This window comes from Podarcis erhardii (assembly GCF_964252035.2).
Source record: "Podarcis erhardii genome assembly, chromosome: 9".
Taxonomy (NCBI): Eukaryota; Metazoa; Chordata; class Lepidosauria; order Squamata; family Lacertidae; genus Podarcis; species Podarcis erhardii.
The window spans coordinates 77,202,157-77,230,009 of record NC_138512.1 but is presented as its reverse complement, the minus strand read 5'-3'; the positions used below and the strand labels follow the sequence as shown (position 1 = coordinate 77,230,009).

At 46.6% G+C, this 27,853-nt stretch overlaps 1 protein-coding gene across 1 annotated transcript in view; it reads left to right on the top strand.

Annotated features, from left to right (window-relative positions):
- The first annotated feature begins 6,166 nt into the window (after window positions 1-6,166).
- CPXM1 (carboxypeptidase X, M14 family member 1) overlaps window positions 6,167-27,853 on the top strand; it is a 34,980-nt gene continuing 13,293 nt past the window's right edge. Inside the window, exons 1-7 of the mRNA XM_081876809.1 lie at window positions 6,167-6,620; window positions 12,307-12,390; window positions 18,785-18,894; window positions 21,710-21,849; window positions 21,988-22,072; window positions 24,548-24,698; window positions 26,892-26,980. Of these exons, the coding sequence (XP_081732935.1) occupies window positions 6,269-6,620; window positions 12,307-12,390; window positions 18,785-18,894; window positions 21,710-21,849; window positions 21,988-22,072; window positions 24,548-24,698; window positions 26,892-26,980 (1,011 nt within the window). The 5' untranslated portion in view covers window positions 6,167-6,268. The remainder of the gene's footprint in view (window positions 6,621-12,306; window positions 12,391-18,784; window positions 18,895-21,709; window positions 21,850-21,987; window positions 22,073-24,547; window positions 24,699-26,891; window positions 26,981-27,853) is intronic.

Sequence of the window (27,853 nt, the reverse complement as noted above, 5' to 3'; positions counted from 1 at the left end):
GCTCAATCCCTTTAAAAGCTAAAACCGCAGAGCTAAAAGAAAACTCTTAATAAGAGCACAAAGAACCCAATAACCCAGATCTGTTCCTGGAGCCGAGACAGACCTAAGATGACCTCATTTTCCAAACGCCCCATAAGTCGCCAGAGGCATGGTCCTTATTTTACAGCTTACTTTTTAAGAGGCTTTCCATGTTCACATTGTCAGATAGGAAAGTCCTTCCCCAAAGAAGTGAGAATTCCTTGGAAGAACAAGAAGTGAGAATTCCTTGGAAGAAGAAGATGCTTCCTCTTTGCCACCATCTGCTGGTTTGAACAGGAAGTGAGATGGACAGGCTTGGAAGCTGCAGCTGTGTACTGTATATGCCTTACATTGCAAGCACATGACTTGCCCCCAATGAATCCTGGGAGATGGTTGCAGTTTGTTGAGGGGGCTGGGAATTGTAGTACAGTGAGATGTAAACTACACAATCATAGGCAGTATTGTCTGCAGTGGACGCTCGGGTTGCGAACATGATCTGTGCGGGATGCACGCTTACAACCCGCAGCATTCGCAACCCGTGTCTCCCGCATGCGCGTGTTGTGATTCGGCACTTCTGCGCATGTGCAAAGTGCGATTTAGCGCTTCTGAGCATGCATGACTGTCAAAACCCAGAAGTAACCCATTCCGGTACTTCTGGGTTTTGGCAGTCCGCAACCCAAAAAAAACGCAACCTGAAGCGGACACAGCATGAGGTATGAATGTGTTTGTTTGTTTGTTTGTTTGTTTGTTTGTTTGTTTGTTTGTTTGTTTTAATTGGTGTACTGCCCTTCATCCAAAGTTCACAGGGTAGCCCATGACAGGGGGGGAAATGCAAAATAAGAACATAAAATGCATCATAAAACAAAAACAAACCGATAGTTCCCCTCTCCCACAAACATATTTAAAAGGGCATTTAAACCAAACCTTTGGAGCATTTTTGCCTGGTGCATTTTTGAAGGCCTCAGCAGAACCTCCCTGGGGAGAGTATCCACAATGGGGAGCCACTGCAGAGAAGGCACCGTCCGAAGGAAAGCAAAACAATATGTTGGTCACCAGCTTGGCTGCAGGGGTTGCCAGAAGGAAGCATATGGCCTTGTGTCTAGAGGGAGGTCAACACAAGGTAAAGACTGTTGCCTGGGCAAGATTTCTTCTATGCTGGTTAAACATCTGCCTTACATCAGATAAAGATCCTCTCCTCAGCGAAGTTTTGTTACACCCCTTTCTTTCCCCAGGGCTACAACAGTTTAACAAGAAGGTACAGCAACTCGGGCTGTCAGTGGAACTTTTGCAATCGATGTCCCTCCATCTGCCAAGGCTATGATAAAAACTAGGTTGTGGGACATTGAACGCCAAGAACTAACAGTAGCAGCAGAGAAAACATGTTCCCCACTTTATTTTCAACTTTCTTGGGCACATGAAACTAACCACAATTACCTTGAACCTCTGCATAACCCTCAAGAAAGAAGGGCATTTTTGCTGGCCAGGTTTAATTCAAACCCATCAAACCTCCTTTGGGAAAGGTTCTGGGGGGGGGGGTGGAAGGAGAAAGAACTTGCCCATGTGAAGACCACCTGGTGGAAACCCTCACACACATGGTTTTCAATTGTAAACTATATGTTGATCTCTGTCAGCAACTTCTAGATCAACTCTGTATCCCCAAATGAAAACCAGAGTCGGAGGTCATGCATTTTCTGTTACTGGGGAATGATCAGGAGCTCACCAAGTTAGTGGAGAAATATCTCTTTTTGGTTTGTTGTGGTCAAAATACACTGCAGACGTCTGATCTCCCTGGAGACCAAGAGATGTGACGATAGACTGTTCTGCCTCCTTTCTTTTAGCAAATGTTTTGTGCCACTGGGGAAGTGGGAATTCTGTATTGATTTGTTTTGGATGTTGTATGTGATGCCAATAAAAGGTTTTACGATACGATACAAGAAGGAGGCATACAAGGCACCATCCGAGCATCTTAGGGACTCCGGATCTGTGTAGGGTTTAGCCTTTCCTTCTGCCGAAGATATCCCGCAAGGCAGCGGGTACAGATTGTTCCTTTGGGGTTGCCTCCCATGAAAGTTCAGCCACAAGTCGGCCAATTGGTGCCAAAAAAGGATAGAATTTTCTTTATGTACGCTACAGCAGCAGCAAGAATACTCATCGCAAAGCATTGGAAGACACAGGACCTACCCACCTTGGAAGAATGGCAGATGCAAGTATTGGACTACATGGAATTGCCGGAAATGACTGGCAGAATCAGAGACCAGGGAGAAGAGTTGGTGGAAGAAGACTGGAAGAAATTTAAAATCTATCTACAGAAACACTGTAAAATTATTGAATGTTAATGACATTGGAATGAAACGAAGTGGTTCTAGTAAATAAGGTAAAATAAGAATATGCAAGAGTGTATTGATATTAGATGAAAATTTGAAGTTATAATATGTGAAGTTAAATAATTAAGGGTAAAGTAAGAGGGTATGAATTTGTTGAACAAATTTTTAAATGGAATACAAAAAAGGGAGGTGTGAGGAAGTCATGAAAACAAGTAAATGAGTGGTAAGATATCAGAAAGAGGGATTTTTATTTTTTATTTTTATGCTTAATTTTGGTTTTTGTATTTTTTTATTGTATTTCTTTTTACTGTTTTGTAACCCTTTTCTTGTTAAAAACTTAATAAATATTATTATTAAAAAAAAGAAAGTTCAGCCACAAGGAGTAGAGGTTTAGGGTCAGAGTTTTCCTTCTCCTAGATGAGCTCCCTTCCCAGACTGATGAGCTCCAACTGCCCCCTGACAGGTATCCCCGCAGAAACATGCTTGGAAGCGCATTGCTGCGCCCGGGGCCATGTCCCCCTTGTCCGGACACTACGCCACTGTAACCAGATGCCTCTTCTGAGAAACCTGCAAACATAAAAGCATCTCTATCTCCCGCAGTTTCCAGCAACTGCCACTCAGAAGCACTGCTGCCTCCAAGATGGTAGAGGGATGGTATCCGCAATAAACAAAATACTACTACAAAATCCCACGAACTCCCTAGGCTCAATCAAAAAACAATGGGGGGATGACCTAGACTATGAGATTAACCCCACTCAATGAACCAGAGTGTGGGCTAAACCCCTCTTTAAATCCAAATCAACGAAAAGAAAAGAACTCGCTCTGAAACTCACCTACAGGTGGTAAAGGTAAAGGTACCCCTGCCCATCAGGGCCAGTCATGACCGACTCTAGGGTTGCACGCTCATCTCGCTCAAGAGGCCGGGAGCCGGCGCTGTCCGAAGACACTTCCGGGTCATGTGGCCAGCGTGACTAAGCTGCATCTGGCGAACCAGCACCAGCACCGCACACGGAAACGCTGTTTACCTTCCCGCTAGAAAGCGGTCCCTATTTATCTACTTGCACTTAGGGGTGCTTTCGAACTGCTAGGTAGGCAGGAGCTGGGACCGAACGACAGGAGCTCACCCCGCTGTGGGGATTCGAACCGCCAACCTTTCGATCGGCAGGTCCTAGGCTCTGTGGTTTAACCCACAGCGCCACCTGCGTGCCACCTACAGGTGGTACATAACACCAAGAAAACTAGCGTTAATACACCCAGGAACCTCACCAAAATGCTGGAGAGGGTGCACCTCCACCGGCACATACCGCCACATGTGGTGGGAGTGCCCCCAAATCCAACTATTCTGGACAAGAACCATACAAGAAATAAGTAAAATAACCAAGCAAGTATTAGAAACCACCCCAGAATTGGCCCTACTAAACATTTTCCAAGACAACAATGCCCATTTACACCACAAAGAACTCATAACCCACCTACTTTTAGCAGCCAGAAACACCATAAACCAGACACTGGAGAGACCTGTCAGGAGTAAGCATGGACCAATGGTACCATAGAATCATAGAATCATAGAATCATAGAGTTGGAAGAGACCACAAGGGCCATCGAGTCCAACCCCCTGCCAAGCAGGAAACACCATCAGAGCACTCCTGACATATGGTTGTCAAGCCTCTGCTTAAAGACCTCCAAAGAAGGAGACTCCACCACACTCCTTCGCAGCAAATTCCACTGTCGAACAGCTCTTACTGTCAGGAAGTTCTTCCTAATGTTTAGTATGGGAAATATATACCAAATAGTATGGGAAACAGCCCTACTAGAAAAATTAACCAATAAACTGAAACTGACACGGGGACAAATAGAAGAAGAGGCCTTCACCCCGATATGGCTCCCCTTTATCACATACACAGCCCAACAAGACAATGACAAGAATCCACCAACAGCATAGAAATCAATATGGCTAACCTGATCCAAAACACCCACCCACCCCACTCACACACGAAAACAAAGACCACCACAGCCAATCACAAATGAACAAAAAGCACTGTTTTGGGGGGACAGGCAGGTGTGTGCCCCTGAAGGACCAGGTGTGCAGCCTGGGAGTCACTTTGGACTCACAGCTGTCCATGGAGGCACAGGTCAAATCTGTGTCCAGGGCAGCTGTTTACTAGCTCCATCTGGTGCGCAGGATGAGACCCTATCTGCCTGCGGACTGTCTGGCCAGAGTGGTGCATGCTCTGGTTATCTCCCGCTTGGATTACTGCAATGCGCTCTACGTGGGGCTACCTTTGAAGGTGACCCGGAAACTACAACTAATCCAGAACGCGGCAGCTAGACTGGTGACTGGGAGCGGCCACTGAGATCATATAACACCAGTCTTGAAAGACCTACATTGGCTCCCAGTACTTTTCCAAGCACAATTCAAAGTGTTGGTGCTGACCTTTAAAGCCCTAAACGGCCTTGGTCCAGTATATCTGAAGGAGCGTCTCCACCCACATCGTTCTACCCGGACACTGAGGTCCCGCACCGAGGGCCTTCTGGCGGTTCCCTCACTGCGAGAAGCCAAGTTACAGGGAACCAGGCAGAGGGCCTTCTTGGTAGTGACGCCTTCCCTGTGGAACACCCTCCCACCAGATGACAAAGAGAACAACAACTACCACACTTTTAGAAGACATCTGAAGGCAACCCTGTTTAGGGAAGCTTTTAATGTTTGATGTATTTTAATATTCTTTTGGAAGCCACCCAGAGTGGCTGGGGAAGCCCAGCCAGATGGGCGGGGTATAAATTATTATTATTATTATTATTATTATTATTATTATTATTATTATTACCACACCCTAGGCCAACCCCAACCTCTCTCACCACCAAAGGAACACAAGCGAACAACAGAGAACCTGCCCAAGCAACGCTGACACCAAACCCTACATATAGTAAGTAAAATAGAAACATCGCCACCCGACCCATCTTTTCCCCCACTCCACCTCTTTCTAAATCTATGGTTATCCCAGTAGTGATGTATGGAAGTGAGAGCTGGACCATAAAGAAGGCTGATTGCCAAAGAATTGATGCTTTTGAATTCTGGTGCTGGAGGAGACTCTTGAGAGTTCCATGGACTGCAAGAAGATCAAACCTCTCCATTCTGAAGGAAATCAGCCCTGAGTGCTCACTGGAAGGACAGATCCTGAAGAGAAGACTCCCTGGAAAAGACCCTGATGTTGGGAAAGACGGAGGGCACAAGGAGAAGGGGACGGCAGAGGACAAGGTGGTGGGACAGTGTTCTTGAAGCTACCAGCATGAGTTTGACCAAACTGTGGGAGGCAATGGAAGACAGAAATGCCTGGTGTGCTCTGGTCCATGGGGTCACGAATAGTCGGACATGACTAAACGACTAAACAACAAACCACCTCTTTCCCTCTTTTCTCAACAAATGAAACTGACTTGTAAAAATGTTACATGGGGGAGACGGGAAATACGAGAGAGAGACATTGCACACACTTTTGTAAATCAAGAAAATCTTTATTAATAACTGTGCAGGGCAGAGGAAAGTCATCCTGTATTGTCAGTCTTTTCCTCCATGAATCTGTCTAATCCTCTTTCCAAGTCGGTGGCCATCAGTTGGTGGCCTCTTGTGGGAGCCAGTTCCATAGTCTTAACTACACCGTTGCATGAAGGAGGAAATCCAGAGAGGAATGCCAAGCCCCAGTGAATTGGGCAATTTGGAGGAGCCGAGGGGGAGGAGGGGGCGTGGAGCGCCGAGGGTTTTTTGCGGGTCCCGGCTATTCCTGACAATGCGGTACATGTATGGAAATAAAAAGGAATGTGCAGAGGGGGAGGGAATCTGACAAAAGGGAAAGAGGGGAGCAGCATCAAAAGAGAGAGAAGGAGAGACAGAGCTTGGAGATTATAAGTCTGGGTAGTTTGCAGGGGGGGAAATGATGCGTCTCTCTCTGCCTCTCCTCGCCATCTGCCTGGCAGCCTGGGCCCCCAGCGTGATGGATGGGGCCCCCCGCACGGTCACCCCCACCCTCCTGCAACGGAAGCCCAGCAAGAGCCCCACACTAGCAAGCCAGGTGACAGCAGCGCTCCCCAGGGCACCTTCCACCTCACCTGCGCCCTCCAGGAGCAAGCAGGTGAGGGGGACAGCCCGCCCGGAGCTCACCTCGCCCGCTAACCTCAGGAGCACAGTCGCACCTGGCAGACAGGGCAAGGAAGCGCCCTTTGCTACCACCAGCCACGCCAAGAAGACCACGGTGGCCACGGAGAAGCCGGTTCTTGGGAAGAAAGGTACGGGTATCCATTGCCTCTTTACGCACAGAAGGGGGGTCTTTCTGAAAGGGAGATTGTGGGTGCGCTGAGAAGTTTGTGGGGTGCAAGGTTTGGAAGAGGGGAAAGTCAGGCGATGGGCCGCTCCACTGCAAGGATTTTGCAAAGACACCGGTGTTTTCTCAAAGTCCAGCGGACAGTTTGAGGGTGCAGGGATTCCTCTGGGAGATTTATGTAACTGGTCTTTGTTCGTGGGCCGCCCCCAGCAAGGAAAATGAAAAGCTGGTTAGAATCCAGCTTTCTGGAATTATCATCACTCTGCCGCAACATCCAGGAATAGCCCAGAGAACGTGTGAATGGCTGTTTGGGTGTCAGAAAGAGCGCCCCTGGCCGTGTCAGAAGATCTTCTTGCAAATACAAGGGTAGGGTCGTTCGCAGGTTAGGATTTACCTGTGTTGAGCTCCGTGTTGGGAAACAACACCCTAGAACTGTAGAGCTGGGGGGGGGGGACCCCCAAGGATTCTCTAGTCCAACCCCCTGCGAGAAGTAATTTCTACACAGGGTTCAGGCCAGAGATACTAGCTGTGCAGCTTGTCACACCAGTGCCACAGGAGAACACTGGGTTAAAATTAAGAGGCACAGAACCATAGAATTGTAGAGTTGGAAGGAACATCCCACAGAGCAGGAATCCAAGAATCCCTGGCAGATGGCCATCTAGTCTCTTGTTCAAAAACCTCCGGGGAAGGAGAGTTTGCCACCTTCAGAGGTAGTCCGTCCCACTGTCAAAAGTGTGAAACAAATGAGTGTGTGTGTGTGCACTTCAGCTGAGATGGCTCAGTCGGCAGAGCAGGAGACTCTTAATCTCAGGGTCGTGGATTCGAATCCCACGTTGGGCAAAAGATTCCTGCATTGCAGGGGGTTGAGTTAGATGACCCTCTGGTCCCTTCCAACTGTATGATTATGGCTCTCTGTGTGTGTAGATTGTCACCTTTCTCCTGTCTCCTGGTGTGCCGGGGAATGCATGCTTAGGAGGCCTCATGCGCAAGCTCTGCAGGGCTGGACTTCAATCCTGCAAGGGTGAGGCGTTGGGAGGCTTACATTGTGTAGCACTAGGCAATCCCATTTACTTGTTTATTTTGAGGATGGAACGCACTGCCATTTGATGCAAATAGTTCTGGTAATGACACACACAATGTAACAGGCTGTATGTAACAGTATAACTTCTATTTCAAAAAACAATTCAACATATCATGTCACAATATGTAATTCTGTAGACCAAATTGTCATATGAGTGGAACATATTCCAGCGGACTGATCAGGAGATACAGTCTATTCAGTTCTTATATTAGCAATAACCACGATGTGGAATGCTTATATCAATCTTGTAGTGTTCCATGTGTCAATGCTTTTGAGAATTCTAGCGTTCCTTGTAAGTAGGTATCAGATGAGAAACTTGAAAGTATGGCACAAGCAGAAAATAAGACAAGAATTCCAGGATAATTCCTTGTTTCGCCCAACCGGGCTTCGTCAGCTGTGCATACTCTGGATTATATAAATGAACATAATGTAATTTTATGCAAGACTAAGTAACATAAACATTAAATTTACATACCATATTCTTGTGTACCGGAAACATGGAACATAATGGATTCAGTCATCACAATAACTGACCAGAAGTTTCTTTATATAAAGAGTTCCTCACGTGATGAGAGCTTTGCGTTGTTACGCTGAGGGATAAGTTCTGTGTCTTGTGATGAAGACTTGTGTGGCTTGTTGTGGTGGTCAACATGTTGTTTGGATGGTACTTTGCTATCGGGAGGGAATTGCGGTGTGCAACACCAGGGTCGAGTTTTGCAGACCTTAGTTTGGCATTTTACAATTCTGGGTCATGGCACGCACCGTGTGGTTTGTTTTGCAGTGTAACCACACTGGCCTGTGTTGTTTTGCAGCGTCATTCACATATATTTGCGTTCAACCGCTAACCGTTTCTGCATGTCCTGCGCTTTATGGACCTCTGTGATGCTGTTTGCACTTCATTCATCTATATTTACAAGAATATTTACAGACCGCTCTTCCGTGGGGAAAAAAGACATGAAGCCATGCCATAAATTGAAGTTATAAACAAACATTAATTCACCATTGGGGAAGGATGTCTTCTGAATTGCCTGGAGGAACAGAAGCGCTTTCAGGGGTGTTTAAAATTGGGCGCAGAAATTGCCCACTGAATCTCCAGTGGCAGAGAGTTCCACAGGCCTCCGTCAATTGCACTAAAGCCCTCATTTTTTCAGTGTTGTCAAACGAGCCTCACCAACGATGCTAATGTATTGGCATGGCCAGCATGCCTTTATGGTGTTATGCAAGGGGTCTCCGTGTTATGTCGGGCACCTTTGCACAAACCGCGGGCGGCTTTGCAGTGTTTCAAGCTGACCTACCTGCTGCTTGCTTTGCAATTCCTGGCAGTGCTAGGAGGGGGGTCGTGGCAGGCCGCCAAGAGCTGCAGGCATCACGGTGCCAGGGGATGCCACCCTTCTGCTGACTCTGCATTTGCAAACTTGGCATGAGAACAGAAGGCGAAGCTGCCACAAGGAGGCTTCTGATGTAGCAGCTGCTACCCTCCATGCCTGCAAGCTGCCTTACACTGATCCATTGGCCTATCTAGCCCAATAATGTCTACACTGACTGGCAGTGGTTTTTCAGACAGGGAGATACGAGGCATTGAACCTGGCACCTTCTGCATGCAAAGCAGATGATCTACCACTGACATACCCTCCAAGTGTCCCGATTTTCCAGGAATTACAGAAGCCATCCCGGTTTCTGACTTGATCCCATATACATGACCCTAAATATTTTTTTTCATATGCAAAACAGACATGGGCGTAGCCAGGAGGGGGGGGCAGCTGCCTTCCCCAAATCAAATAAATAAATAAAAATACTTATGTATTTTTCGCTCCATAAGACACACCTGACCATAAGACGCACCTAGTTTTTAGAGGAGGAAAACAAGAACAAAAATATTCTGAATGAAACAGTGGATGTATGATTTTTGTGGTTCATGCTGTGGCCACAGACTTGTGATTTGACGGTGAGTTTGGGGTAGCCCAATGCAAAAATCCTGAGGATCCATGTGGATCTGTGCTTTGTAACCACGTTTTTGTGCCATTGCAGCCCCACGAAACAATGGATGCGTGATTTTTTGGTGCAGGCTATAGCCATGGACATGGTATGTGATCTGGTGGCAAATTTGGGGTGACCCAATGCAAAAATCCCAAGGATCCATGTGGATCTGTGCTTTGTAACCACATTTTTGCACCCCACGAAACAGTGGATGCGTGATTTTTTTGGGTAACTAACTGACCAACTGTGTCAGAGAAGGGAGGCTGCATTCCTCGAAAGGTTTTCTTCCCTGCCTGATAGCTGACTGGCTGGCTGGCTCTCTCCGCGCCAGGCTCCCACGCCGCGCCTGGTGCTGCGATGCAAGCTGGCTTCCTCGCTTCGCTTTGCCTCTCCAAAGGGGGTTGGTTGAAGGAAAGTGGCTGGAGTTGATGGAGCTGAGCCAGAGAGCTGAGCTTGCACAGAGCAGGCACTGTTTGTGGGGGCCTCCCGAATCCTGTTCCACTGCGTGGGGCTGCAGGGCTGCTGAGGGTGTGGGAGGGAAGGTTTTGCCAAAGTAAGGAAGGAAATCCTTTTCATTCGCATGCATGCAATGGGGAAAACTTCCTGCGGAGGATTTCAAGGTTCCACACTTATGCAGGAAGAATCAGCTGCAAAAATATATAGTCTATTTTTTGGGGGGGGGGGACACTCCTACCTTGACGACAGGACGTGGGAAAAGGATCGAGGGGTTTTAGTAGACCACAAGCTAAACATGAGTCAGCTGTGTGATGCAGCAGTAAAAAAAAGCTAATGGTATTCTAGACAACATCAACAGTAGTTTAGGGTCCAGGTCAAGGGAAGTAATGTTGTTGTTGTTTAGTTGTTTAGTCGTGTCCAACTCTTCGTGACCCCCTGGACCAGAGCACGCCAGGCCCTCCTGTCTTCCACTGCCTCCCGCAGTTTGGTCAAACTCATGTTCGTAGCTTCAAGAACACTGTCCAACCATCTCGTCCTCTGTCGTCCCCTTCTCCTTGCGCCCTCTATCTTTCCCAACATCAGGGTATTTTCCACTGTATATGAAGCCCTTAACAACTTAGGGCCAGTTTACCTGTGTGATTGCTTTGCCCAGCATGTGCCCACAGTGCCACTCCAATCACCAAAAGGAGCCACTTCCTACCCATTCCACATTGGCAAGAACTCGATACTTTAAAGTGTGGCAGCACCTACACCTGGGAACTCCCTGCCACTTGATATCAGGCAGGTAACTTCACTGTATCCTTTTCGGTGCCTGCTAAAGACATCCTTGCTTCAGCAAACCAGTCCAGATGTTTTAAAAGTCGATGTGAGTTTTAAACTCTTTTTAGCCCGTTGTTACTTCAACTTAAATGGCTGCTCTTATTTTTCTTCTTATTGATAATGTCATTTTATCTTTTTCTGAGAGATCATTTCTGTCTTTTTTCTTCTTTTTCTACAATGAAGAAGTGCATAAATATTTTGAACTAATAATAATAATAATAATAATAATAATAATAATAATAATATATTTATACTCCGCCCTTCCTAGTTTAAAAACCAGGCTCAGGGCGGCTAACAGCAAATATAAAACATTGATTAAAATGTGACTTAAAAAGTTTACGGCATGTAATGCCTTAAGAGAGAATATAATGAAAATGATTTACAGGTGGTACTTGACACCAGTCAAGCTTGCAAAACTTTATCATTTGCCAAATAATAAATGTTGGAAATGTAAAGAGGTTGAAGGTACATTCTTTCACCTTTGGTGGACTTGCCCAAAGATTAAGACCTTTTGGGAGATGATATATAATGAAATGAAAAAGGTATTTAAATATACCTTCCAGAAGAAACCAGAGGCCTTTCTCTTGGGCATGGTCGGCCAATTGGTGCGAAAGGAGGATAGAACTTTTTTTATGTACGCCACAACAGCAGCAAGAATACTCATCGCAAAGTATTGGAAAATACAAGATTTACCCACCCGGGAAGAATGGCAGATGAAGCTGATGGACTATATGGAATTGGCTGAGATGACTGGCAGAATCCGAGACCAAGGAGAAGAGTTGGTGGAAGAAGAGTGGAAGAAATTTAAAGTTTATCTTCAGAAATATTGTAAAATTAAGGAATGTTAGAAAGATGTTGGGGGGGAATTATGTGGTTTTAGCAGAAAGGATATAAATGATTAAGTAAAAATGAATTGGTGATAGAGAGAAGGTAAAATTATAATATGCTAAGATAAATTATTAGGATAAAAACAAAGTTGGAAGGATTTGCTGGAATATTTAATTGAATTAGAATACAAAAATGGGAGGTGTGAGGAAGTCAAGGAAATAAGTGAATGTAAGTAAGTGAGTTAAAGGTTTGACTTGTTTTTTCATTTCTTTTTTCTGTTTTTTGATGATGTATATATATATATATATATATATATATATATGTATTGTTTTTTTTCTTTTTCTTCCTTGATTGTTTTCTTTTCTTCTTTTTTTCTGTAACCTTTAAAATCTTAATAAAAATTTATTTAAAAATAAAAATAAAATGTGACTTAAAAACAGCATAAAACAGCAACTAAACAAACAAAAAGTATGGCTTTGTCTTTCTCCAGTTGTGAAGAAGGTGGTGAAGAAGAAGGTCGTGAAGAAGAAAGTCAAACTTTCCCCCCAGGAAAGAGCTGCCAAAGAAGCCTCAGGTAACCCATCTGCCATGGATGCTTTAGTTGAGATTCCTGTATTGCAGGGGGTTAGACCAGATTGTTAGCGGAGAAATCTGAGGGCTCCCTTGGACAAAAAACAAGGACACCAGCCAGGAATACCAGAGCAAAACAGCAGCCAGTAGGCTTGGCCTCTATCGAAGACTGTCGCCACAGGACTCCCACCTGCCACCAGGTGGAACAAGATGGAAGCCCCGAACAAAAGAGCCCCCAAACTTTTATTAGCTGCTAATCCCCATGTTGGGACGCGGGTGGCGCTGTGGGTTAAACCACAGAGCCTAGGACTTGCCGAACAGAAGGTCGGCAGTTCGAATCCCTGCCACAGGGTGAGCTCCCATTGCTTGATCCCTGCTCCTGCCAACTTAGCAGTTTGAAAGCACGTCAAAGTGCATGTAGATAAATATGTACCTCTCCGGTGGGAAGGTAAACGGCATTTCCATGCGCTGCTCTGGTTTGCCAGAAGCAACTTAGTCATGCTGGCCACATGACCCAGAAGCTGTACGCCAGACTGGACCTAATGGTCAGGGGTCCCTTTACCTTAATCCCCATGTTACACCCCCCAAAAAACTACATCACTAATACATCATGGTTACATCATGAAAGGGGAGGTCTGGTGGCAGTAATCTGAGCATCCTGGACCCTGCCCCATGGTTCTCCTTGCCCTCCACCAAACACCCATCAAGTGTAACAAAAAAGATATTTACATTTCCCTGTTTCCCAGCCAAATTAATCACACCATTTTGTATTCATCTGGGTTTGTTATTTCTGGAATGTTTGTTATGTCTGGAACTCAGGTATCAGGATGCCAGGGATTATCACTCAGGCAGAGGGGCAGCTGAGTAGCTGAGCTCACATGTCTATATCTGAACTATTTCTGAAGTTTGCCCTGTAAGCCAGAATATAGATAGATTGATCAGTGAATTCTTACATTCTTACATTTGGTATCGTGCAGCAGAGGCCCTTTGAATAGATAGGAAGAAACTGTGATGAAGTGTTTTGTGGGGACAAATCACAAAAGTCAAAAAAGCGATTGTGCTGATTTTGGTGGTGGGCGGCACCTGCATGATATCTGCACCCCCAACCTATACATAAATTCCTGCAACATAGTTTCTAGCCCTTTTTCCAGAGCAGCCACAAGGCCAACAGCTGCAGCTTGTTGGTGGAGCCCAGAACCTCACGCAACACAAATCCTGTGCATATAGGTCAGGCAAACAGACTCCCACCTGAACACACGCTACACACATCCATAGAAAACAGCAGCCGTCCCTTTAAGGCACTCTGGAAAGTGCGTTCGTCCTGACTTTAAAACTTCTTACATAAAGATGGCTTTGGATTTCCTGAGTTTCACAGGCCGGCCGGCTCAGGCTCCCTCCAGTTATCCTTGGAAAGCCGGCTCTGTTATTCTTTGCCCCGGGAGGTTTGGAGGCTTCGTTTGGCATTGAGAGCTTGTGTGTGTTTGGCCGTGCCAGGCGAAACACTGGCAGGGAATGCACCCTCCCTGCTCCCTGGCATCACCTCTGTAGATGTGCACATGCCAAGTTGGCTGGGAAAGGGGAAGGGTTCTTGCTGAGCTCGGAGCAAAGAGAAAAGGGACCATTCACACAACCCCAAGACACCCATGTCAGGGTAGAAATTTGTTGTTGTTTAGTCGTGTCCGCCTCTTCGTGACCCCCTGGACCAGAGCACGCCACACAGTCCTGTCTTCCACTGCCTCCCGTAGTTTGGTCAGACTCATGCTGGTAGCTTCTGTCCCACCATCTCATCCTCTGTCGTCCCCTTCTCCTTGTGCCCTCCATCTTTCCCAACATCAGGGTCTTTTCCAGGGAGTCTTCTCTTCTCATGAGGTGGCCAAAGTCTTGGAGCCTCAGCTTCAGGATCTGTCCTTCCAGTGAGCACTCAGGGCTGATTTCCTTTAGAATGGAGAGGTTTGATCTTTTTGCAGTCCATGGGACTCTCAAGAGTCTCCTTCAGCACCAGAATTCAAAAGCATCAATTCTTTGGCGATCAGCCTTCCTTATGGTCCAGCTCTCACTTCCATACATCACTAATGGGAAAACCATAGCTTTAACTATACTGGCCTTTGTTGGCAAGGTGATGTCTCTGCTTTTTAAGACATCACCTTGCCAACAAAGGTCCGTATAGTTAAAGCTATGGTTTTCCCAGTAGCGATGTATGCAAGTGAGAGCTGGACCATAATTAGGCCCCCGAAACAGACTTTGGATATGCCTGCTGCAGAGGAATATTTGAAGTCACTGGAAGAGTCAAAATACCTAGCTTCAGGATTGGTCTCCTGTACTATTTCAGACATGTGGTTTATATACTTATGTATGTGTTTGCCTTGTAACTTTATGAACATATGATTTATATATATGAGACCTTAGAATTCCTATAGCAGATGCGGGGACAGACGGACGACAAGGCTCCTGCGCCTTTAAGAGTTGTGCAACACCCAGAGTTGTGCATGGCTTTGCCCAAGAAACATCTGCTCATGTGACTGGGCTGGTCAGGGTGCAGGATTCCTTGCCAGCTGGAAAAGTCAGCTGACTGCACAATTGGCTCTGAGCACAGACTGTGCAGCAGAATTTGGATTTCATTTTATTGGTGGCAGAGGCAGACTGGGAATGGGGGAGGCGAGAGGGGTGCGTGAAGCTAATTCCCCTCCAGTTTTGGCATTTGGAAGAGTTTCAGAAAAGGGGGAAAGTTTCAACATTTTGCGGCTTTTCAGTTTGGAGAGTGAGAGGTGAAATAGAATAAGAGAAAAGTTAGTATAACTTTTAAAAGTGCCACGTGAGCGAGATGAATAAACACCCAGCAATAAAAGATAATGGGAGAAGATTTACGCCAGCAAATTATTTGTCAAAATTACGAATATCTAAATACAGACAGTCATTTGCCCTTGCTAGATTCAACGTGCTGCCACCTGCCTTATTGCAGGGCAGATTTGAGGGTAAACTATACGCTGAACAAGTCTGCCCCGTGGCTTGATGGAGGTAGAAACTGTCTCTCATGCCTTGTTACGCTGCCGTTTCTACGGGGATATATGCTCAATATTTATTACCCCTGATATGCAAAAAACTCCAAATGAATCCGAATTTCAATGTCTGAAATCCCTGGTAGAGGACAAGGATCCTGAGATCACAGGTCATGAAGAGTTGGACACGACTAAACAACTACTACAACAATCCCTCAACAACTTCAATCCTAAAAAAAGCTCAGCAACTTTGGTGTAATATCATAAAAAAGTTCAACGACTGCAATCCTAAAAACAGGTTAATAACTTTGGTCAGCCCTTTGGTCTGCCCTCACGGCCCTTCACTTCATCAAATCTGGCCCTCTTTAAAAAAAAGTTTGGACACCACTGCAAATGGGGAAAGCCTTCCCATTGTCTTTTTGCTCACAAATCCTGTCTCAAGGATGTATTTGTGTGAGTATTTAGCATCTTGGCCAGGCTGCCCAGGTAATGCAATCAGTGACCATTATCAAGTATCCTGGCAGGCAGGATTTCTGCTGTAGACCGCTTCCTTCTGTGATGTATGCATGATGTTTTGGTGGGTGGTCTTGGGCTACAGGGTGGGCAGTTTCAGAAGTCTATATAAGGGCTTGCACACCATTGTTCAGGGTTCCTCTCCTCACTCCCTGAGTGGGGTAAGCGGGGGACCCTGTTGCAACAGGTTAATAAAGATCAGACTTACTAGCTGCTTTGCTTCTCAATATTCTCTGTTGGCCTCTGTTATTTTCTCCTACCAATAGAGAACCCACTTAAGGACTCTATAGGGGCTCTTGGATAACCCATAAGGGAAAAGGAGAGGTTTTTTTCTATAACACATCCATGCACACTCACACCCCAAATCCTGGCCCCCCCACGTGCCTCTTGATTGCTTCAGTCTGCTTGTTCTGCACAAATAATCTCCTGGCTGCTGTGGAGAAGTGCAAGGGGGGGTAGACCCACTTTCAAAGAGTGCGGTCAGGCTTCTCATCGGGTTAAGCCGAGGCTGTGCTCTGGTGCTTTTGACTCATCCAAGAGACTCGTAGAAGAAACAGTGGTGCGGTTTCGGCGGCCCCTTACAATTGCAGGCTCCCACAGAGACAGGCAGGAGCAAACCCCTCCGCTCAATTTCTTTCACATGGGCTTGGATTTCAACTTATTTCTCTTCCCCGTGGAGAGACATCAAATTTACCAATTGCAGACACTGGCCTGTGAGCGCTCCAGTTGGAGAACAGCCATTACCAAAGGTGTCGTGGGTTTTGAAGACACTCGAACTCAGGACAAAAGGGAGAAACTCACTAAGAGGAAGGCACATTTGGCAAACCCTCACCGTGATCAACTCCTGCCCAGAAACCAATGTCCCCACTGGGGAAGGACGTGTGGGTCCAGAATTGGCCTCCATAGTCACTTATGGACTCACTGTTAAGACCATGTTTATGGAAGACAAGATAGATAGATAGATAGATAGATAGATAGATAGATAGATAGATGATAGATAGATAGATAGATAGATAGATAGATAGATAGATAGATAGATAGATGATAGATAGATGATAGATGATAGATAGATAGATAGATAGATAGATAGATAGATAGATAGATGATAGATAGATGATAGAGATAGATGATAGATAGATAGATAGATAGATAGATAGATAGATAGATAGATAGATACACACACACACATATATATTTATTAGTTTTTTAACATATTGTCAGAGCTGCCTCTAGGTCCCAGCTCACAGAGGACCAACGCCCGGTTGATGTAATGTACAAGAGTCTTTATTGAAGTTTAGTTTCCATTTCAAACCCCAGAGCGTGCAGCCCTACGTCTTGGCTCTAGATCGGCGAAGTCCCCTCTGAGTCACTACCCCTTCCGCACCAGTTTAAGATCCTAGTCCAGCTCCACCTCCTGCGCTGTTCCTTCCTCCTCTGGGTCCTTCTGCCCCCTGGGGTTTCCTCCTTCCTGGACTCTTCTGACGCTGACCCCCCTGAGTCTTGCCCTTCCTTCCGGCGGGCTTTAGGACCTGGCTCCCTATCCGGGCTACCTGCTGTGCCGCTCGCCTGTACATTTGAACTTGGCGCGCGCGCCCAGCCGGTGACTTTCCTCTTGACCGTTTCCCCGCTCTCCGATGGAGGCGTGGTCAATCCTGACTCATCTCCTCTCTCTGGTGGTGAGAACACTGGTCCCGATGCCTGGGACTCCTCCCCCCCCCCACTGCGCTCTGGTGGGGAAGCTGGTCCTGATTTCCAACTGCTGCTCAGGGAGTCCCCGCTGGCCCCTTCCTTCTGGGGTTTCCCCCTTGGCACCCCCCTTGCCCTGGCCATCGGCGCTCCTTTCTGTGAATCTTCCGATTCGCTGGAGAGACTCGTGGAATCTCTCTGACCACTGTCACTGCCTACACCCCCCTCGGATTCCTCCTCCTCACTCTCCATTTGCTCCATCTCCTGTGTCTCTGCTCCTGAACCCCTGACACATATCATTTTCAACAGTAATTAAACATACTTTTACATCTTATTCAATTTTTTTGACTTCCATCAATCCTCTCTGAAAATTTTCCACTCTAATCTCTTAGTATGCATTTCTTGTCTTCCCTATTACATTTCAAAATCATAACCAATATCTCTATCTTTTCCTACTTTGTAACACTTCATATATTTCTCCTTACAAAACTTCTTGTAGTCCTACTAGCATAATTTGTTGATTGCAGTTGCTCTTCAAATAATTCATATACTTCTTCCAATCTTCTGTAAATCTCTGGTTCCGCAGGTTTCAAATCCTTCCTGTCATTTTGTCCAATTCTGCATAGTCCATTACAGTGGTACCTTGGGTTAAGAACTTAATTCGTTCTGGAGGTCCGTTCTTAACCTGAAGCACCACTTTAGCTAATGGGGCCTCCTGCTGCCGCTGCATGATTTCTGTTCTCATCCTGAAGCAAAGTTCTTAACCTAAGGAATATTTCTGGGTTAGCGGAGTCTGTAATCTGAAGCGTATGTAACCTGAGGTACCACTGTAATTTCGTCTGCCATTCTTCTTTTATCAGAATTTCTTCTTGTTTCCATTTCTTGGCTAACAATACTCTATGGAAGACAATGTTTCTTGGCTATGAGTGATTGCCAAAGAAGACGACACACCAAACATTTATAGCACATCAGTGCCCTCCCGCAAAGAATCCTGGGAACTGTGGAGAACCCTTCACAGAGTTACCATTCCTAGCACCACCAACAGACCACAGTTTCCAAGATATGTTTGGCATCTCGCAGGCACCAGCAAAGGGGGGTCATTTGGGAAGAAATCCTCATATCAAGAATTTTGTTGATTTCCCGCCCCCCTCTGTCTTCCATCTCTCACTCTCCTCCTCCTCTTCCTCTCCCATTTCTAACCAGAATGCCCCCCGCTGGGCCTCGAGTCTCTGAGGGTGAAGGACTTCCAGCTCCGTGCTTCTAGCTACAAGCGAATGGGCCTCGGACCCCATCGTGGGAGACTCAACATACAGGTGAACACATACAGCTTGCAGTGCCCTCATCCACCAACAGGAGGAGCAGTTGGGGGAGAGCAAGGTGGGCTGGGTGCAGGTCTCTGGCTTGTGACATCACACATTGCAGGAGGGCAGAGTTGCTCTTGTGTTTGGGCCAGGGGTGTAGCATGGCCCCGGGCGCACAATTTTTGAGCGGGCACAAACCAGGTGCCCATGCACACCTGTTGCTCCTCCCCACCCACCAAGGGCCGTGTCGGCCAGCCAGGCTTCCTCTTGTGCAGGCAGGCAGGAAAAATAGAATAGAATAGAACAGAATTTATTATTTATACCCCGCCCATCTGACTGGGTTTCCCCAGCCATTCTGGGCAGCTTCCAACGAAGTATTAAAATACAGTAGTCTGTTAAACATTAAAAGCTTCCCTATAGAAGGCTGCCTTCAGATGTCTTCTAAAAATCTGGTCGTTTTTCTTCTCTTTGACATCTGGTGGGAGGCTGTTCCACAGGGCGGGTGCCACCACCGAGAAGGCCCTCTGCCTGGTTCCCTGTAACTTGGCCTCTCGCAGTGAGGGAACTGCCAGAAGGCCCTCGGCGCTGGACCTCAGGGTCCGGGCAGAACGATGGGGGTGGAGACGCTTCTTCAGGTATACTGGACCGAGGCCGTTTAGGGCTTTCAAGATCAGCACCAACATTTTGAATTGTGCTCAGAAACGTACTGGGAGCCAATGTAGGTCTTTCAAGACTGGTGTTATATGGTCTCAGCGGCCGCTCCCAGTCACCAGTCTGGCTGCCACATTCTGGATTAATTGCAGTTTCCGGGTCACCTTCAAAGGTAGCCCCACGTAGAGTGCATTTCAGTAGTCCAAGCGAGAGATAACCAGAGCATGCACCACTCTGGCGAGACAGTCTGCAGGCAGGGAGGGTCTCAGCCTGCATACCAAATGGAGCTGGTAAACAGATGCCCTGGACACAGATTTGACCTGCTCCTCCATGGACAGCTATGAGTCCAAAATTACTCCCAGGCTGCACACCTGGTCCTTCAGGGGCACAGTTACCCCATTCAGGACCAGGGAATCCTCCACACCTGCCCGCCACCTGCCCCCAAAACAGTACTTCTGTCTTGAATGGATTCAGCCTCAATCCATTAGCCGCCACCCATCCTCCAACCGCCTCCAGACACTCACACAGGACCTTCACCACCTTCACTGGTTCTGATTTGAAAGAGAGGTAGAGCTGGGTATCATCTGCATACTGATGGACACCCAACCCAAACCCCCTGATGATCTCTTCCAGCATGGCTCTGCTTTGCTCCCATGGGGGTGGGGCCACATTGGCAGAGAGGGATGGACTGGCGCCCCTCCCTGCCCAGTGCTTGTGCACCCACCCCGGGTGCCAGCAAACAATGCTATGCCACTGTTTTGGGTCCTGCTTCCAAGCTTCCCACGGACCCCTGGTGTTATTTTCCTTAGTGGGTTGTGCATACTGCAATTTTGAAGAATGCTTTTTATAGGGTCGGGGGCATTGGGGATGAGTTTGTGGAACCAAGGGGCGGTGGCCCGAGAAAGTTTAGGGACCACTGCCATAGATGATGCCAAACAATTAAACCCCTGTGTTGCAAGCAATTATCAGTAATATCAAAGGCAATACGATGACCCAAGTGGTTACATAATTTTATGACCACTGCTCCATAGCATAGACGGGTTTATGAAGCATTTCTGTATCCTTCTGCTGTGCTGAAGAATAATTCTACGAAACAGGGGATATATCTGGAATCACTGTTCACTACATCTGTTTGCGGACCACTTTGGCAGCGTTGGACGTCATAAAACAAAGCTTTACGGCTTGTTTTCGCCAGATAAGAATCTGACCCATTGCTTCTTTCAGAGACTTTCATAGTCTACAAAGACTTTCAGAGACTTATAAGACTTATGCCTATTTGGTTCTATGTTTTCAAGAGAATCCATCGAGAGTGCACATTTTGTGACTTTCAGAGATTTATAAGATTTCTGTTTATTGGGTTTTTGATATTGTTCAATGTTCCGTATAGATTATATAAAGAGTTTACAGTGGTGCCCTGCAAGACGAACGCCTCGCAAGACGGAAAACCCGCTAGACGAAAGGGTTTTCCGTTTTGGAGGCGCTTCGCAAAACGAATTTCCCTATGGGCTTGCTTCGCAAGATGAAAATGTCTTGCGAGTTCCTGTGGGGTTTTTTCCCTTTTTTCCCCTTTTCCTAAGCCCTAAGCCGCTTATCAGCTGATCCGCTAAAAGCCGCTAAACCGCTAATAGCGCTAATCCGCTAAGCTGTCAATGGGCTTGCTTTGCAAGACGAAAAAACCGCTATACGAAGAGCCTCACGGAACAGATTAATTTCGTCTTGCGAGGCACCACTGTAAAGAGTTTATATTGATATTGCATTGTTGTACTTGGTCATTGTGTTGCCTTGGATATTACTGATAATTGCTTGCAACACAGGGGTTTAATTGTTTGGTTACTTATAGAAGATGCCAAGCCAGATGAACCCATGGGATGACTCAGGGTAAGCTAGCGCAACCCAGGAATATTGCACCGGTCTAGAGCATCCTGGCTCGCAACACAGACTGTGTGCATTTGCAACATTGCTTGCAAGATTGCAGAGGAACCCGGAGTGCGCCTCTCAGTTCCAGTGGTGCCACTAAATGTGTTGTTGCAATTGTATGGCTGGCCCCTGTCACACATACACCCTCCCTGCCGGCGCAGCTGCCAGAACCCGATCTCTGCTCTCAGCAAAAGACTCCTTTGATTGCATCCTGCATCCTCAACCAAAACCCCAACTCCTCTTCTTTCCTCTGCTCTAGTCCGGCATCAACGATGGCGATTTCTACGATGGCGGCTGGTGCGCTGGGCATGACAACAAGAACCAATGGCTGGAGGTGGATGCCCGGCAGCCGACCCGTTTCACCGGAGTCATCACACAAGGCCTGAACTCCATTTGGACGTAAGCCCCGGGATGTTTCCCCATGAGCGAATGTGGAACTTGGGCTGAAAGGGATTCCGAGGGGTTCATTAGATTTCCCCGCCCCCAACTGGTTTACCTTTGTGCATTCACCTGTTCAGTCTGCTTTTCTTCCATCAGATATGACTGGGTGACGTCGTATAAGATCCAGTTCAGCAACGACACTCACAGCTGGCAGCCATGCATGAATGGGAGTGAGGAGATGGTGAGTCCATTCGGATCCTCAGGGGTCCTGGATGAGATGCCAGGCTCTCTGATTGCCTGGGTCTAGAATCCCTGGCTCTCTCTGATTGGCTGGACTTGGTGATGCCAGGCTCGCTAATTGGCTGGACTTGGGGTGCTGGGGTCTCTGATTGGCCGGACTAGGTGATGCCAGGCTCTCCAGTTGGCTGGATTGGGGTGCCGGGGTCTCTGATTGTCTGGACTTACGATGCCAGTTTCTCTGGTATCAGTTGAGTATCCAAGAGTTGGGGTGCCACCACAAAGAAGACCTGACTTTCAGCCACCATCACCCACTTTAACTGCAGAGAGCAGTGAGCAGCCAAAGAATTGGCTTTATAGATGACAACCCTCACAAATGGGCAGACTGGCCTAGGAGCAGGCAGCCTTGAGAAGCCCTAAATCCCAAGCCAGAAAAGTTGTGAGTCTGAATTAGTAGATTAATCAACTCAAAAGCTTTGGTTGATTAAATTGGTGGGGCTCTGAGTTAAGGATCTGCTTCCTTGTTATCTTAGTTCTTGCGTGTTGTTTTAATAGTACAGCATGAGACTCTTAGAGTCGCGAGTTCGAGTCCCAAGTTGGACAAGAGTCCCGCATTGCAGCGGGTTGGACTAGATGACCCTCGTGGTTGCTTCCAGTTCTGTGTCTTTTTTTTCTAACCAAGATGCCCTCAGGGCATTGCCTGAACTTTGTCAAGCTTTCCTTGGAGGTCATAAGACATAGAAACTCCTTTTCTTCTTCTTATAATTGCAATGGGAGCTGCGATTCTCAGAATCCCTTACCCTGTCCAAATTCTGGCACTTCTTCTGCAAGGCTGGCAATGCACACATCGCCGTGTACACATAACCTGAAGTGTTCCATGTGGCTTTTTCAGCATTAAGAGCTACCCTCCGTCCTTAAGAAGCAAATGAACAATAGTTTGACTGAGCTGGGTCTTGGCACCAGGGCAGCTGCAGAGATCCAAACCTGGGTCTTGTGCCAGCAGGATGTGCCAAGCCAACCAAAGGGAAATCAAGGGCCTCTGTGCCCTTTTGCCAAAGGAAACCAGGGGCCTCACTGCCTCCCTTTAGGGAGGGAGCAGTAGCTCAGTGGCAGAACATCTGCTTGGCATGCAGAACATCTCAAGTTCATTACCCACGGGCACCTTTGGCAGAGAGAGACCTGTCCGAAATCTTGGAGAGCTGCTGCCAGTCAGTGTAGGAAATGCTGAATTACAGGGACTCCTGGCTGAAGCCCTGGAAATATGCAGGAGCACCTCCCCTTGCATGCACAAGGCCCCAGGTTCAAGATACGATCACACATTGCTGCTTTCACTGACCTGGTGCCCTCCAGCTGTGTCAAACTACAAAGCTGTTCCAGAGAACCAGACTCATTGCTTAATTTCTAGGGGTCTTAGTCGGACCACAGGCTTAACATGAGTCCACAGTGTCATGCAGCAACAAAAAAAGCTAATGCTCTTCTAGGTTGCATCAACAGAAGTCTGGAACATAGGTCTGGAGACCAAGCCTTATGAGGAACGGTTGAAGGACCTGGGTATGTTTAACCTGGAAAATAATAATAATAATAAATTTTATCTATACCCCGCCCTCCCCGGCCAGAACCGGGCTCAGGGCGGCTAACACCAATAAAATCACAGTAAAAACATAATAGGGGGGAAAGAGAGGGGGGGGACGAATTTAAAATACAATTTAAAATGCAGCCTCATTTTAAAGTAGCTGATAAATCAAGACCATAAGGGGAGGGAAACATAAGGGCCAGACCGAGTCCAAACCAAAGGCCAGGTGGAACAGCTCCATCTTGCCGGCCCTGCAGAAAGATGTCAAGTCCTGCAGGGCCCTAGTCTCTTGTGACAGAGTGTTCCATCAAGTCGGGGCCAGTACTGAAAAGGCCCTGGCCCTAGTTGAGACCAATCTAACCACCTTGCGACTTGGGACCTCCAAAGTGTTGTCATTTGTGGACCTTAAGGTCCTCCGCGGGGCATACCAGGAGAGGCGGTCCCGTAGGTACGTGGGTCCCAGGCCGCATAGGGCTTTAAAGGTCAAAACCAGCACCTTAAACCTGACCCTTTACTCCAGCAGCAGCCAGTGAAAAGAGGAGACTGAGAGGAGATAGGAGAGGCATCATCAAATATCTGAAGGGCTGTCATATGGAAGATGGAGCAAGTTTGTTTTCTCCTGCCCTGGAGGGTAGGACTCGAACCCATGGCTTCAAGTTACAAGGAAGGAGATTCCAACTAAACACCAGGAAGAACTTTCTGACAGCAAGAGCTGTTCAGACTCTCCTTCCTTGGAGGCTTTTAAGCAAAGGTTGGGTGGCCATCTGTCAGGGATGCTTGAGATTCCTTCATTGTGGGGGGTTGGGCTAGATGACCCTTAGGATCCCTTCCAACGCTACAATGCTATGATTCTATTTTGCTGGATGGGTAGCCTCAAAATGACTCCCTCTCTCTCACCCGCTCCAGGTCTTCGCCGGAAACAAGGACCCCGAGACGCCGGTCCTTGGCCTCTTCCCCACTTCAGTGGTGGCCCGATATATCCGCATCAACCCCCAAACGTGGTTTGAGAATGGGACCATCTGCCTCAGGCTGGAGGTCCTGGGTTGCGTAGTGCCAGGTGAGGGTCCTGTGTTCGAATCTTGTGGGCACTCCTGGCTCCAGGCTTGGAGCTGGACCTCAGTGTCTGGGCTGAATGATGGGGGTGGAGACGCTCCTTCAGGTATACTGGCCCGAGGCCATTTAGGGCTTTAAAAGTCAGCACTTTGAATTGTGCTCGGAAACGTACTGGGAGCCAATGAAGGTCTTTCAGGACCGGTGTTATATGGTCTGGGCAGCCGCTCCCAGTCACCAGTCTAGCTGCCGTTTTCTGGATTAGATGGCTTTAAAAGAAAAGAAGAGAAATTCACAGAGCAGAGGGCTATCACAGGCTGCTAGCCACAGTAACTACAGTGGTACCTCGGGTTACAGACGCTTCAGGTTACATACGCTTCCGGTTACAGACTCCGCTAACCCAGAAATAGTACCTCGGGTTAAGAACTTTGCTTCAGGATGAGAACAGGAATCAACCTGGATAAGAAAAATGGCTTTCAGGTGGAAAAATCAAAATTGGAAACAGAATTGTTAGATCCTAAAACTAAGAATTTGTCAAGAATGTATAACTTGCTGTTGAAATGGAACACACAGGATGAAATGGTTAAATCTGTTATGATCAAATGGGCACAAGATGTTGGACATAATGTTATGATGGCTGACTGGGAAAAGTTATGGACCACAGGTATGAAGTTCACGGCATGTAATGCCTTAAGAGAGAATATAATGAAAATGATTTACAGGTGGTACTTGACACCAGTCAAGCTTGCAAAAATTCATCATTTGCCCGATAATAAATGTTGGAAATGTAAAGAGGTTGAAGGTACATTCTTTCACCTTTGGTGGACATGCCCAAAGATTAAGACCTTCTGGGAGATGATATATAATGAAATGAAAAAGGTATTTAAATATACCTTCCAGAAGAAACCAGAGGCCTTTCTCTTGGGCATGGTCGGCCAATTGGTGCGAAAGGAAGATAGAACTTTTTTTATGTACGCTACAACAGCAGCAAGAATACTCATCACAAAGTATTGGAAAATACAAGATTTACCCACCCAGGAAGAATGGCAGATGAAGCTGATGGACTATATGGAACTGGCTGAGATGACTGGCAGAATCCGAAACCAAGGAGAAGAGTTGGTGGAAGAAGAGTGGAAGAAATTTAAAGTTTATCTTCAGAAATATTGTAAACTTAAGGAATGTTAGAAAGATGTTGGGGGAAAAAAATTATGTGGTTTTAGCAGAAAGGATATAAAGGATTAAGTAAAAATGAATTGGTGAAAGAGAGAAGGTAAAATTATAATATGTTAAGATAAATTATTAGGATAAAAACAAAGTTGGAAGGATTTGCGGGAATATTTAATTGAATTAGAATACAAAAATGGGAGGCGTGAGGAAGTCAAGGAAATAAGTGAATGTAAATAAGTGAGTTAAAGGTTTGACTTGTTTTTTTTATTTCATTTTTCTTTTTTCTGTTTTTTTGAGGATATGTATTGTTTTTTCTTTTTCTTCTTTGATTGTCTTCTTTTCTTTTTCTTTTTGTAACCTTTAAAATCTTAATAAAAATTTATTTAAGGAGAACAGAAATCGTACAGCAGCGGTGCGGCAGCAGCGGGAGGCCCCATTAGCTAAAGTGGTGCTTCAGGTTAAAAACAGTTTCAGGTTAAGAACAGATCTCCGGAACAAATTAAGTTCTAAACCTGAGGTACCACTGTACGCTCTGCCCTCCACAGCTGGAGGCAGCAGCATTTGAATCCTTCTTATGGGTTGCCACAGGCATCCAGCTGGCCACTGTGAGAACAGGACGCTGGACTGGACGGGACGTTGGTCTGATCCAGCAGCCTCTTCTTACATCCTTATGGTGCCCAGAGAAAGAGGAGGAATGAACAGAGTTTGCAGAGTTAAAGATAGCTCTTTGATTGCTTTGCATATTTGTTTAGGAAAAGCAAGTGAGGATCGCCTCGAAAAGCAAAGGCAACCAATTTCCCCCCTATGTCCTGGGACCTGCATACGACTGTATTGGTTGGTTGGTTGGTTGGTTGGTTGGTTGGTTGGTTGGTTGGGGCCGAGTCGCTCGCTTTACCAAAAAGTGCTTGCTTCCTTCCTTCCTGCCATCCAAGCAACCGCTCTAGTTGCCCCCGCCCTGTTGCCAAAACAGCTTGGCAGCCAGTGAAATGTGTTACCCAAAGCTTTGTCATCCTTCTCCCTCTTGTCTTTCCAGACCCCAACAACATCTACTCGTGGGACGCGGCGCCTGTGACCACAGACAAATTGGACTTCAGGCACCACAACTACAAGGACATGAGGAAGGTGGGTTGCAAGACGCAGAGAAAGAAACATCTCTAGGGCTGTGAAAAGCTTGCAATGCACTCTGTGTGGGACTTCCCATGTCCTTGATCTGGAAGCACAACCCAATCACTTGCCTGACTAGGGGCCTAAATTTGAGTATTGTAATAAACGAAAATCTGCCCTTATTCCCTTATGGGAGACACAAGGGTCCTTATAGAGTCTTTTGCAGGTTCTCCATCGGTCAGAGAAAATAACAGAGGCCAACCAGAGAATATTGAGAAGCAAAGCAGCTCGTAAGCCTGATCCTTATTGAACTGTTGCAACAGGGTGCTCCCCTCACACGCAGGGCAGGAGGAGGAACCTGAACCAAGGTGTGCCCACCCTTATATAGACATTTTAAATTGCCCGCCTGGAGTCCAAGACTACCCCCAGATACATCACAGATAGGGCGGTCTACAGCAGAAATCTGAGTGCGTTGTTTACCTCCTGTCTGGCAGGTTACCTGTTAACGCTTACTTGATTGGACACCCTGGGGAGCCTGGCCAGTCTTTTGTAATGATAAATACCTTAGTTCCTGAGGCAGGTCAGAGGCTCACCCTATTCATACATAGACATACCCTTAAGACAGGATTTGTGAAGGAAAAGACAACGGGGAGGCGTTTCCATTTTCCTTTGACTTTGCAGAGAAAACATTTGGTCAGTTTGGGAGCCAAAAATGGCTTCATGGCTGTTTTCCTGTGCTGCTTCAGACATGAGGTTTATATATTTATGTACATGTTTGCTTGGTACATTTATGAACATTTATTATATATATAAGACCTTAATTTTTTTATTTCAGTAGGTACCTGTATAAAGGTAGGTATTATTATCATTATAATTATGCACCCCCTCAGA